We start from the raw sequence: 12,333 nt of genomic DNA, 5'->3' as shown, positions 1-12,333 counted from the left end.
AATCAGTTACTAGGAGCAGAGGAATGACAGTAGTTCCTTAGAGTAGGTGACCAGCCCTGCACATTACAAGAGGCTTTCGTGGAAGACTGGAGTGTCTGCACTTACATACATAGATCCCCTGGATGACAAGCCTTCCGGACTGGGCAGAAAACTATGGAGAGAGTGGTTAAACACAAATGTGCACTCCACGGAGAGACGAGTCTGACACATGAAGACTAAGCAGAGCAATTGGTTTTCTGCCCCGAATGTTTTTCTGCTGATGCAGTAAGCCTGATCAAGCCGAATTGAAAAGTATAACAACAGGTTTATTGGGAACAAAGCAACTTCCAGGCAGGTTCGCTGGTCTCAGAGATTGTGGCCAGAGAATTCGACCGCCTGAGCCCGGCAAGGAAAGCTTTATAGATTGTAGGAGGGGTGATGACGTATCTGTCTCAAGCTGGGTTTGTGTCCAAGTGTGATCAAAAGCTGAACACTTAGGCAGGGACTTTGGCTGCTGGCAACTCGAGGCAGAGGAGCTTCGATAGCCATTGAGAATGCTGTACTGCTCTTCTGGAACGTTTCCTTTGTTGGGAGACTCAGAAGAGGTGAAGTTTGGAGAAGGGAACGGGGCTTCCCAGACCATGCAGGGACAAGCAGGAGGATCCAACCGAACAGAGAGGATACCATGAGAATCTAACCAGACAGATTTCTTCCTTGCTGACTAAGTAGACACTACCACTAAAAGGGGCGCACGGGGCGGCGGGGGGGGGGGAGGAGCTCATTGGTGGAGGTGAGACAATTCAGTAGAAGAGATTAGGAGGTGTAAGTGGGGGACACTCAGCATCTTCACCTCCAGACACCCAGGCTCTGTTGCCTGGTTTAGAATTGAACTGGTCCCTTCCCAAGCACCCCAGGCTCACGCTTTTGACACATGGTGGTCCTCAGCTGGTGGGGCTGTTTGGAAAGGCTGTGGAATCTTTAGGAGGTGAAACTCCCTGTAGGAAGAGGGTGACTGAGGATGGGCCTTGAGGTCTCATAGCAAATCCTACTTTTTATGAAATAATCTTTTTGTACACAGTGAAGGTGTGACTTTGCCAAGGTGTCTTCTGATTGGTTTAAAAAGGAGCTGACTGGCTAGTAGCTTGGCAGAGGTATAGGTAGGACAGCAAGACACAGAGGAGTCTGGGAAGACGGGGAAGTCCCAGGGATTCTCAAGCAGGTGAAGAGACGAGCAAGATGAACTCGCCCATATTGAAAGAAGGCACTGCCACCTGGCAGAAGGTACAAATATGGATGGATTTAAAATGTAAGAGTTAACTAGTAACAAGCCTGAGAGCTATCGGCTGAGCATTTATAATTATTAATAAATCTCTGAATGGTTATTTGGGAGCAGCTGCCAAGACGCAGAAGAACCCTGCCTACACTGACTTCCTGGGTATGGATGCAAGGTGACCACACAGCCTCCCTGCCTGCTGTCATGCCTTTGCCACCATGAACTGCATGCCTCTGGAAATGTGAGCCAGGATGACTTTTTCCCTTGCTGTGCTTTTATTTATTACAGTGACTAAAGCATCTACCATTCTTTTTCATTCTGCAGTTTTATTTAAATCCTAAAAAATTATTGTGAAATCATACTCATAGACCCATCATATGATTCTCTCAATCACCCTAAGAGTTGGGAATGAACAAAGTTGCATTCCTTCACCCAGGCTCAGATCGGTAAAGGCCAAATATTTCCTAAGAGCTTAGCCTGCACACAAGTTTTTTTTTTTATGTCTCTCTTTGGAGTCTTTAACACTTCATACTTTGGACATGAGAGACCCCAGAAGTGACTGTGTTTCTGTCTTTCCCAATCGGAGCTTTCTGCCTCTCAGACCCTTGCAAATACCTAGTACTGCATTCTTTTCTGAAGTGGTGCTTTCTTTCCTTGACTGGGGAGTGTAACCTTTGTTCCAGGGCTTGTAGTGGTTTAGTTTTCTCTTCTCCTCCTCCTTCTTTTTTTGAGACAGGGTTTCTCTGTTCTTTGGAGCCCGTCCTGGAACTCACTCTGTAGACTATGCTGGCCTCGAACTCACAGAAATCTGCCTGCCTCTGCCTCCTAAATGCTGGAATTAAAGGTGTGTGCACCCCCACCACCACCTGGCTGGAGTTACTGATTTGTGTCAGGGCTATTTCAGGTGTGCGTGTGCATGTGTGCGTGCATGTGTGTCTTGAATCCATGGGAAGGTCTGAGGACAACTCGTGGGGGTCAGTTTTCTTCTTCCATCTTTACCCTCTGGGCCATCTCCCTGGCTCAAAGCCCTGCAGTTTTTAAAGACTCGGTTCTCATTAGTCAGTACAGTCTGAGGCTGCACCACACGATACCTCTCTTGGAATGTAACTTTTTCTGCCTTTACTTGATTGACTTCTGGTGGCCTGGTCACTGTGCCACTGTGGATTTAGGTGTGTTTGGATACTGCATTCCCACCCTTTTCTTCTGGAAAGACTTTTGTTGACTCTGAATCAGGCTTTTTTTCCCCCTTATCCTGGATCTTGTAGACTGTTAGGGAAAGTCCTTAGAAAGATTCTGGGAACTAGACTTGTAAAATGGGTGCTCATAGAAAAAATGCTCAAAGAGCCTAGAATGCTGTTTTTGTTTTTGTGTGGTTTTTTTGTTTGTTTGTTTTACTCTACTTATTTCATAAGATACTTGGGGGAAAATTTTGATTAAATATTTTTATGCTGGGCAATGGTGGCACAGGCCTTTAATCTCATCACCTGGAAGGCAGAGGCAGGTGGCTGTCTGAGTTCAAGGCCAGCCTGGTCAACAGAGTGGATTGCAGGACAGCCAGGACTACATTGACAAACCAAACCAACCAACCAAACAAGAAAACCTCTTTACAAGTAGTTCATGTGGACCATGTAAAAACCTGGTGTAGAATGGAATTGTGTCGTGGATCATGGCTCACTAGGTTAGACAGTACACGCTGAGTCATGGGGAACTAGCTAAAGAGAGATTTTCACCACAAAGAATTTGCTGTAGAGGGATTCATCCAGAAAACACAGGACTCTTCCAGCTAGTGCCAGGTGGATTCGGGTGGACAGAGGAAGTGAGAAAACACTGGATTGGGTAGGGGGCAAAGCAGAGGGAAAGAAAACATAAGCAAAGTGGGAGTGATTAAGAATGGGAAAGGAATAAAATAGCTCATCTCATGGGGGGAGGAGAGGGAACCTCTTCTTGGGCTCTTTCATTTTTTTTTTAAAGATGTATTTATTTTATCTTTTGTGTATGTGTGTGCCTGGATGTGTATATGTTTACCCATGTATGCAGGTGTCCTGAGACACAGAAGAGGGTGTCGGATCCCCCAGACCTGGAGTAACAGGTGATTGGGAGCTGCCCTAAGCTGGGAACAGAATCTCAGTCCTCTACAATAGCTACACCAGCTCTTAACCCTGAGCCCTCTCTCTCTGACTCTGGAGGCCATTTCTTTTGGCTGTAACTGTTGCCCCTCACCTTGGAGAGCGTAACTTGGCTCTCCCTAATTCCTTCTCAGATTCAAGCAAATCTCCTCTCAAGAAAGAAAGAAAGGAAAGAAAAAAATAAATAAAAAGGACCTTGACAGGTCTGTTTTTTTAAGAACCGGTGCCAGAAATCCAATAAACTTGAGATAGTATCTGAGTCAGGTCCGCTCTTCGCTTTTCTGGCGCCCCCTCGTGAATTTAAATGGAACTTTTTTTTTTTTTTTTTTTTTTTTTTTTGGTGGTGGTGGGTTTGTTTGTTTGTTTTGGGACATAACCTTGGTTGGCTTGTAATTCCCTATGCAGTGCAAGCTAGCCTGGAACTCACAGAGATCTACCTGCCTCTGCCTCCCAAGTGCTGGGATTAAAGGCGTGCACCACTATGGTGCCCGGCTTAATTCTGGAACTGAATTCTTTAAAGGTTTTTTTTTTTAGATCCCACCTTTGCAAGTACCAAGGAATCACCTTCTCCTTGCCATTTCTAAAGCTGTCCCATAGTCCTGCAGGATTCTTTTATTTATTTATTTATTTACTTTTGAGCCGATTCAGTATAACCTGCCCAAGATGTTTCAGTGGTACTGTCTTTGAAGGGTGGTAGCAACAGAGCTTTGCTTAGCTTGTCACGTCTGTTTCAAATGTGTATTTTTTCTTCCTGCTCTACTGGTAGCGTACTACAATTTGAAAATGTACACTAAGGTGAACGTCACCCAGGCCAGGATAAAGAAAGCGTCTCTCTCTTTCCTTTTTGGCAGTGTTACCATGCTCCTTTCCCCTGAGTAAGAAAATTATCTGCTATTGCTTTTCCAGCATTTTTGGACGCAAGGGAAAAAATGGGGGGAGGTTGGGAAAAGTTAAGACAGAGTTTCATATAACCCAGGTTTGCTTTGAGCTTGAATTTTCTTGCTCCTCCCCAACCCCCAAAACCTGGGGTTACAGGCAAATACCACTACACATGCCTGGAAAGTAAATTAATATTTCTAAGCTAATGAAAGAGCTTAGATTAAAAAAGAAAAAAAAACCCAAAAATTTCACTTTGGCATAAAATATTAAATTCTAACGAAAACCTGATTTAAATAAAATTTAAATATTGAGAAAAATTTCAGTAAATTAAAATTTATCTTTGCAGAACTGCTGTATCTAGCAAACTTCTTCTTTTGTTGAGGTATAGGTACAAGAACAACTTCAAGCTTTTTAAAAAATATCACAGATGAAGTTCCAGAGATAAGAGTTCGTAAAGGTGTTAGGAGCACGATAAAGACGACGATAGATCAGGTCTGTAATTGCAGCACTCGGAGGCTGAGGCAGGAGAATAGCATGAATTCATCAACCTACTACTTGGGAGAGTCTAGAAAATACAAGATTACTCAGGTGCACACATTTCACCACTGTCTGAATGATCTTTTCTTTTGAGAACTCTGCTCTTCTTCGTAGACTCGTGCGTCCTCTGGTGGTCTCTCCGGGAAATCCATTCTGTTTGCACCTGCCCGGCGCGAATAAAGATTTCTTATTCAAAACGCCGGAAGTGACTACGGAGGCCGGGAGGCTCCGCGCGAAGTATCCGTGACGGGAGGCCGCGATGAGCGACATGGTGGAGAGGACGCTGACGGCACTGCCGGGGCTCTTCCTGCAGAACCAGCTGGGGGGTCCTGCGGCCTCCAGAGCACCCTTCTTCTCCAGGCTGGGCGGCCTCATCCGCGGCGTCACTGCGCTTTCGTCCAAGCACGTAGGTGGCTGGGTGGGCAGGGCGGGGTGGGGTGGGGTGGGCCGGGCCTGAGGCGCCGGGCAGCTGGGGAGACGCTGCCGGGCGTCCGCCCCAAGCTTGGGTTTGCTGCCTGCACTGGCCGCAGCGAGGCCGGCTTTCTGATGTGGAGGCCCGAAGACCCTTCGTGTGCCCTCCCGGCGTCTATTCCGTGGGGTGCTTTGAGGATTACATGAGCTGTCAAAAGAGAGAAAACAAAATAGCCAGTGTGATTTAAGTCCTGGGCTACAGTGTCCTACGAAGTTTCTCTTCCCTGTTGAGTATTGTAGTTCCTCCTTGGAGGCATCGCATACCGCAACTGGCAACCCTCACTCCCATCGCTGGCAGGGCTGTTATCCTTGCAGAGTTTGAGGTTGGTAGCCTAGATCAGTGGCTTCGGCAAAGATGGGCTTCGAAAACGAGTAGTTACAGTAGAAGTTCTTAAGCTCCCAAGGACTGCGTATGGTACTGATTCAAAGCCTCGAGGAGTTTATGTCTTAAAAACATAATAATATAGTGTCATAATTTCTTCAGCAGATATTTATCAAGCACAACTAGGCGTTAAATAATGAGGAAGATAGAAGAACACGTTTCTTTCTAGCAAAGATTTGGTCATCCATTTGGGGCTTAACATAAATGTAAGTTAAATACGATGTAAATGCTAGCAGAGAGGATCAAGAGAAACAATATGCCTTTAAAGGTTTAAAATATGCATGTATTTTCATTGTAAGTTAGTGTGTAGTGATGCTATATTGGCCAGGCCTTTCTGCACACCCCACAATCATGAATCGTGTACATAACATACCTTAATGATTCTCTTCTGCCAATTTGTATGAGAGGCCAAATTTTAAAAAAATATGTATGTATATATATATACATACATACATACATACATATATATAGTGTGTGTGTGTTGGTGAGGAAGGACATACTATGGGAGGGTTCAAAGGACAACTTTGGGTGTTGGTCCTCACATTCCACCTTGTTTGACGTAAGATCTCTTTTGTTTTCTTATGTGCCATATACTCCGGGCAAGCCGGCCAGGGAGCTTCTGGGAGTTTTGTCTCAAACTTCTGTCTCTCCCTAGGAATGCAGGGATTATAGATACACCTCACCATGTCTGGCTTTTTATATGATGGGTTCTGATGCTGGGATTTGTGCATCAAGTGCATTTACACACTGAGCCATCTGCCCCTGCTCCTGGATGAAATGATAAAGAATGTGCTTTTTGGCTCAGGCGAAACTGCACAGTCCACCAGATGTGGTAGTGCTTTACTTCTAGCTCTTTTTGTTTTTTTAAAAATTTGTTGTTGTTGTTTTGGATTGTGTGTGTGTGTGTGTGTGTGTGTGTGTGTGTGTGTGTGAACAGGAGTGCAGATGCCCTCAGAGTCCAGAAGAGAGTATCTGATTCCTTGGAGCTGGAGTTTTAGACAGTTGTGAGCCACCAGAGTGGGTGCTGGGAACCAAACTCTGGTCCTCTTCAAGAGCAGTGTGTAGTATTGTCTCCAGCCCTCACTAGTAGTTCATTAGCCACATACTTAATATCTGTAAATTGGTGTGTAATTTAAAGATAGCATTGTAATCTGGGCAGTGGTGGTGGATGCCTTTAATCCCAGCACTAAGCAGGCAGGTGCAGATGGATATTTGAGTTTGAGGCCAGCCTGGTCTACAGAGTAAGTTCCAGGACAGGCTCCAAAGCAAAAACAAACAAACAAACAAACAAACAAAACAAAAACAAAGACCAAACAAACAAACAAAAAAACCAACAAAAAACAGATAGCAGTGTATTAGCTGTTGTTGCTGGGCCAGTGTTTACATGTTTAATGGGATTGTGCATGCATGATATGGCCCTTGTGTTCAGGAATTAGTTCTTTTTTTCCATCATGTGGGTTCTAGATATTGAACTCAGGTCATCAGGCTTGACAGCACACACCTTTTCCCACTGAGCCAACTCACCATCCCGGTTTTTAATTTTTAAAATTTATTTTTATTGCATGTGCATTGTGTTTTTGCCTGCATGTATGTCTGTATGAGGGTGTCAGATCTTAGAGTTAGAGACAGTTGTGATTTGTCATGTGGGTGCTGGGAATTGAACCTGGGTCCTCTTGAAGAACAGCCAGTGAGTGCTCTTAACCACACAGCCATTTTGAATATTTAAAGAAGTTTTTCTGCCAGTCTTTACTGTCAAATGAATGAAATGAAGAGAACTAATACGTTAACCTGGAAATAATTTTTCTTTCCAAGGAGGGTTTTATGGGTCAGGGAATATAACTTTTTTTAAGAATGGTATTTCATTTTATTGAGATTACTATAATTGTATTTTTCAGGAGGAAGAGAAATTAATCCAGCAGGAACTGAGTAGTCTGAAGGCAACTGTTTCTGCTCCTACTACAACACTGGTATGTTTGCAGTCTAACATACTTGCATTTGAAGCGTGGTTCCCGATAGTGCGATTTTTCAAACAGCACTCACTGAGCAGCTGTTGAATGAGTTACTGGCTGCTCTGTCAGCCACTGTGAGGCTCTTTGCACATCTTCAGATTAGGACCTGGGCTTTTGTTGTTATAGGTTTTTTTTTTTTTTTTTTTTTTTTTTTTTTTTTAATTGACATGTACTAACTGTATCTTTATGGGGTACATTGTATCATTTCAACATAAAATGTACACAATGTGTATTGCTACTTAACATTTATTACATTTGAAACTTTTAGTGTGTGTGTGTCTGTAGCCCTGTGATTATGTATATATGCCATAATGTGTGTGGCGATCAGAAGACAAGATGTGGGAGTTGGTTCTCCCCACTACCTGTGTCCAAAGGATTGAACTTAGGTCATCAGGCTTGGTGGCAAGAACCTGGACTCACTGAGCCATCTTGCTGGCCTGACACTCGTAAAACTGAGGTTTCTTTTCCAACTAACATTTGTTCATCAAACATTTAGTGGGTGTTTTTTAAAAAGAAATTATAAAATATTTATTTATTTATTTATTTTGAGGTATGGTCTTTCTGTGTAGCCCTGGCTGGCCTAGATCTTACTGTGTAGACCAGGGTGACTTTGAACTCACAGGGATCTACTTGCCTCTGCTTCTAGGTACTGGGATCAAAAGTGTATATCAACACACTCAGACTGTGGAGTTCTTTTTCTGTGTGGAAATGTTTATCTCCTAGTGAAAATCAAGGTCATAATTTTGCATAAATACATGGTTATAAACATGAATATGCAAAGTCTAAGAGAGCAGAAATGCATCTTTTTGTAGTTATAATTATCAGGGAAATAAAGTTTAGGACACCATTAATTTGGTACCTTTGTATGTATATATGTGTGCTGTATTTGTAGATATGTACATCCTCGAGCATGCTCTGTGGATGGAAATGGTAAGCAGAAGTAGTTTTTCTATTCCTTAGGTTTTCATTTTCTGTAATGGGTATCATTGAATACAATTTTTCGTACTATAAGGCATACATAACCTGGTGTTAGTTAACTGATCATTGGATACTCAGAGTTTAGCAGCAAGATTATATAACTAGCTCTAGCCATTCAGGCAGGCCTGGACTCACTTCATAGAACTGGGACAACTGGCAGAAAATTGTAAAACAAAGTCTCACATTGGGAAATGGATTTTCTTCTCTAGATAGAAACAATAATTTATGTAATCATTTCACTTAGATAAAACTTCAGTCATCGGAAGGTTTAATCCCAGCACTCAGGAGGCAGAAGCAGGCAGATCTCTGTGAATTCAAGGCCAGCCTGGTGTACAGTGACTTCTAGGACAGGCTGCAAAGCTACACAGAGAAACCCTGTCTCAGAAACAAAACATCTCTGAAGTCAGGGCTAAAGATATGGTTCATGAACGTGCACACTTGCATGTGCATACACACACACACACACACACACACACACACACACATTCCCTCTCTCTAACAAATGTTAAAACAAACTTAGTAGTCCTAATTAATTAATATGTTAACAAATTACCTTTTACTGCTTTACACACAAGTGATTTGAACTAAACTGCATCTCCCTAATATTTTCCTAACATACACTAACACAGAGAACCAAGTGCTGGGGTTAAATGTATGCCTACCATGACCTTCACATTTTTAAGATTTAATTTTTTTTTTTTTCTTTGAAACAGGATCTGATATATCCCTGCGTACCTGGCTGGCCTGGAACATGCTACTGTGTAGCTAAGGATGACCTTGAACTTATCCTCCTGCCTCTGTGTCTTGATGGGATCACAGATAATAGTTTATAGAACACTTATGGTCCTTGCATTGAATCCAGAACCAGATGTGCATAACTATCATTGCCAAGTTTGAGTTTTAGGCATTAAAATAATCTGAGCTTTTCTCTGTTTTGAAACACAGAATGTTTTTTATTACTAATAAAACTTTGCTATAAATATTGATAATGCAAATGTCATTCCAATAAAATATATTCATAAAATCTATTAAAAGAATTTTGGTTTTGGTTAGGTGGTGACACACCCATTTAATTCTAGCAGAGCCAGAGAGCAGTTACGTAGAGAAACAAAAAAAAAAAAAAAAAAAAAAAAAAAAAAGATTTTTAGTTTGTAATGGCCACATCATGAAATTTTCATGAAATTATGGGGCTGGAGAGATGGCTCAGCAGTTAAAGGGCACAGGCTGTTTTTCCTGAAGAACTGGATCAATTCCCAGCATCCATATGACAGCTCACAACTGTCTGTAACTCCAGCTCCAGTGGACCAATGCACATAAAATATTAAAATAAATTATTTAAAAAGAAATTATGCCTCTCAGTTCACAGTATAGAGTTTTTAAAAATCTATATACAGATATATATATATATATATACACATATATATATACATACATATATATATGTGTAATATAATGTTGAAGAAATCCTGTGTTCAGTTTTGTTTTGTTTTTCTGTTTCTTTATTCTAGTCTTCAACTCCTGGGCTCACACAGTCCTGTGTCAGCCCCTACCTCAGTTCCTGAGTGCTAGGATAATAGGAATACATCTGGCTTGTAGCTTGATATTTATAATTGAATATTTTCATTACAGGATATATTACCAACTTGCATCGATTTTTGTAGACATTTTAATTTGGCAAAGCATATTCAAATTGATTTTTCCCCCCTTTGGTTTTTTGAGACAGGGTTTTTTCTTTGTAAGTGCTCTGGCTTTTTGGAACTCCCTTTGTAGACCAGGCTGGCCTTGAACTCACTGAGATCCACCTGCCTCTGCCTCCTGAGTGCTGGGAGTGTCACCACCACCCCACTCAAATTGATTTTAAGTGCCAAATATGGTCACCATGGATGAGATTTTGTCTGGGGAACACTTCTACTCAAACTTTTCTGGGCACATAGAATTAGAAATAGCTTCAGATAGTTTATAGTGTCATTGTCAATAAAATATTTGAAGTAACCTTTTGACATCATTAGTGTTGGTGATTATTAAAAGAACTTTATTTCTATATTCTGACATTAGGCGATTATTTTGTAATGTGTATATTAGTTCTTCATCACCAGGATAAATGGCTCCCTTGTTAAAATGAGTGTGACATACAGAAAAATGAAAGCGTTCATTTGTTTACATAGTAATTGGATATTTCACTTTTCAGAAAATGATGAAGGAATGTATGGTGAGACTAATATATTGTGAAATGCTCGGATATGATGCTTCTTTTGGTTATATACATGCAATCAAGTTGGCCCAACAAGGAAACCTCTTAGAAAAAAGAGTGGGTATGTATATGTTTAAGACTTCTTTTCTTACTGCCTTTTTTTTTAAAGGTGTTAACTATTATAAAATGATGACTGATATATAGTATGTTTTTAGAGCATTGTTTTATATATTTTTTTTTCTTTTTTATAGTCCTGGGTTTTCTGTTTTTTTGTTTTGTTTTTAATAGTTCTGGGATACACACTTACATTCTAAAGCAAGTTCTCTATCCCTGAGCTATATCCCACCCAAATTTCCAAAGCTAACACTTTAGAACACAAAGCCTTTACATAAAATCAGCTTTCCTGGATATGAATCATTTTGGAGTTACAGGGAAGATTAAATGGTGCTTGATCATGGGATAGTGAGATGCTACATATAGATGTAAAACCCATTAAACTGGACATATAAAGCTGGTGAGTTTCTTGTATGTTAATTGTCCTTTAGTGATTCATGCTTTTTGTGTATGGCGGGGTTCGAGACAGGGTTTCTCTGTATAGCTTTGGAGCCTGTCCTGACACTTGCTCTGTAGGTGAATCTGGCCTGGAATTCGCAGAGATCCTCCTGCCTCTGCCTCCTTAGGGCTGGGATTAATTAAAGGTAACTCATACTTTAAGAAGTCTGTCTAATCCCATTGATTTAATGATGAGAGAAAACTATTAGTTTTTCAAGAAAGGCTTTCTATGCATAGCCCTGGCTGTCCTGGACTCACTCTGTAGACCAAGCTGTCCTCAAACTCAGAGATCAACCTGCATTGCCTCCCAAGTGCCTGATTAAAGGCATGCGCCACCGCTGCCTGGATTAGTTAATTTGCTTTTTAAAACAAATTCTTACTTTGTAACCCAGACTGGCTTCAAACTTGATTCCTGCCTCTGCCTCCCAAATGCTGGGATTACCCACTTGCCTGGGTAAGAAGTGACTCTTGTAAAATAAAAACTGAAACAAACTAGAATAAATTTTAATAAGCTGTTCTCACTTTCACAATACTATCTGTATCCATTAGAGCTATTAAGACTTCTTTTGTTTTCCTAATCATTTAGGGTGTTTAGAAAATTCTTTCAAGGACATGGATCTGTTTCCAGTGGGTTCAGGTTGAATGAAAATCCCGAGGAACACTGGGGTGGGTTGTGTGGGGAGGGAGCATGGTCCTCATCCAGTGAGCACGATAATGTCATGCCCCTGGGGATGAACAGTCTTCATGAATCGTATTGATTGACTCAGGTGATGGAGGAAGAGTGGAACTTGATATGTGTGCAACACCCCACATACTGAGTCCCACTCCACACAAAACCCTCTTCTGGTTCCCAGATTACTCGTGGCCTTCCCCCCCCCCCCCAAAGCAGAACATTCTTTGGCGTCTTCCAAGTTAAATTGGAACTCTTCTGAGATCACTCTTTGACTCCCCCCATC

At 41.7% G+C, this 12,333-nt stretch overlaps 1 protein-coding gene across 1 annotated transcript in view; it reads left to right on the top strand.

Annotated features, from left to right (window-relative positions):
- Positions 1-4,998: 4,998 nt before the first annotated feature.
- Positions 4,999-12,333, top strand: part of Ap4e1 (adaptor related protein complex 4 subunit epsilon 1) — a 66,921-nt gene continuing 59,586 nt past the window's right edge. Inside the window, exons 1-3 of the mRNA XM_051183463.1 lie at positions 4,999-5,200; positions 7,543-7,614; positions 10,823-10,946. Coding sequence (XP_051039420.1) covers positions 5,054-5,200; positions 7,543-7,614; positions 10,823-10,946 — 343 coding nt within the window. The 5' untranslated portion in view covers positions 4,999-5,053. The remainder of the gene's footprint in view (positions 5,201-7,542; positions 7,615-10,822; positions 10,947-12,333) is intronic.

Source organism: Phodopus roborovskii, unplaced genomic scaffold (assembly GCF_943737965.1).
Source record: "Phodopus roborovskii unplaced genomic scaffold, PHOROB, whole genome shotgun sequence".
NCBI lineage: Eukaryota > Metazoa > Chordata > Mammalia > Rodentia > Cricetidae > Phodopus > Phodopus roborovskii.
Note: the sequence above shows the minus strand (reverse complement) of the source record. Positions and strands in the feature narration are given on the sequence as shown.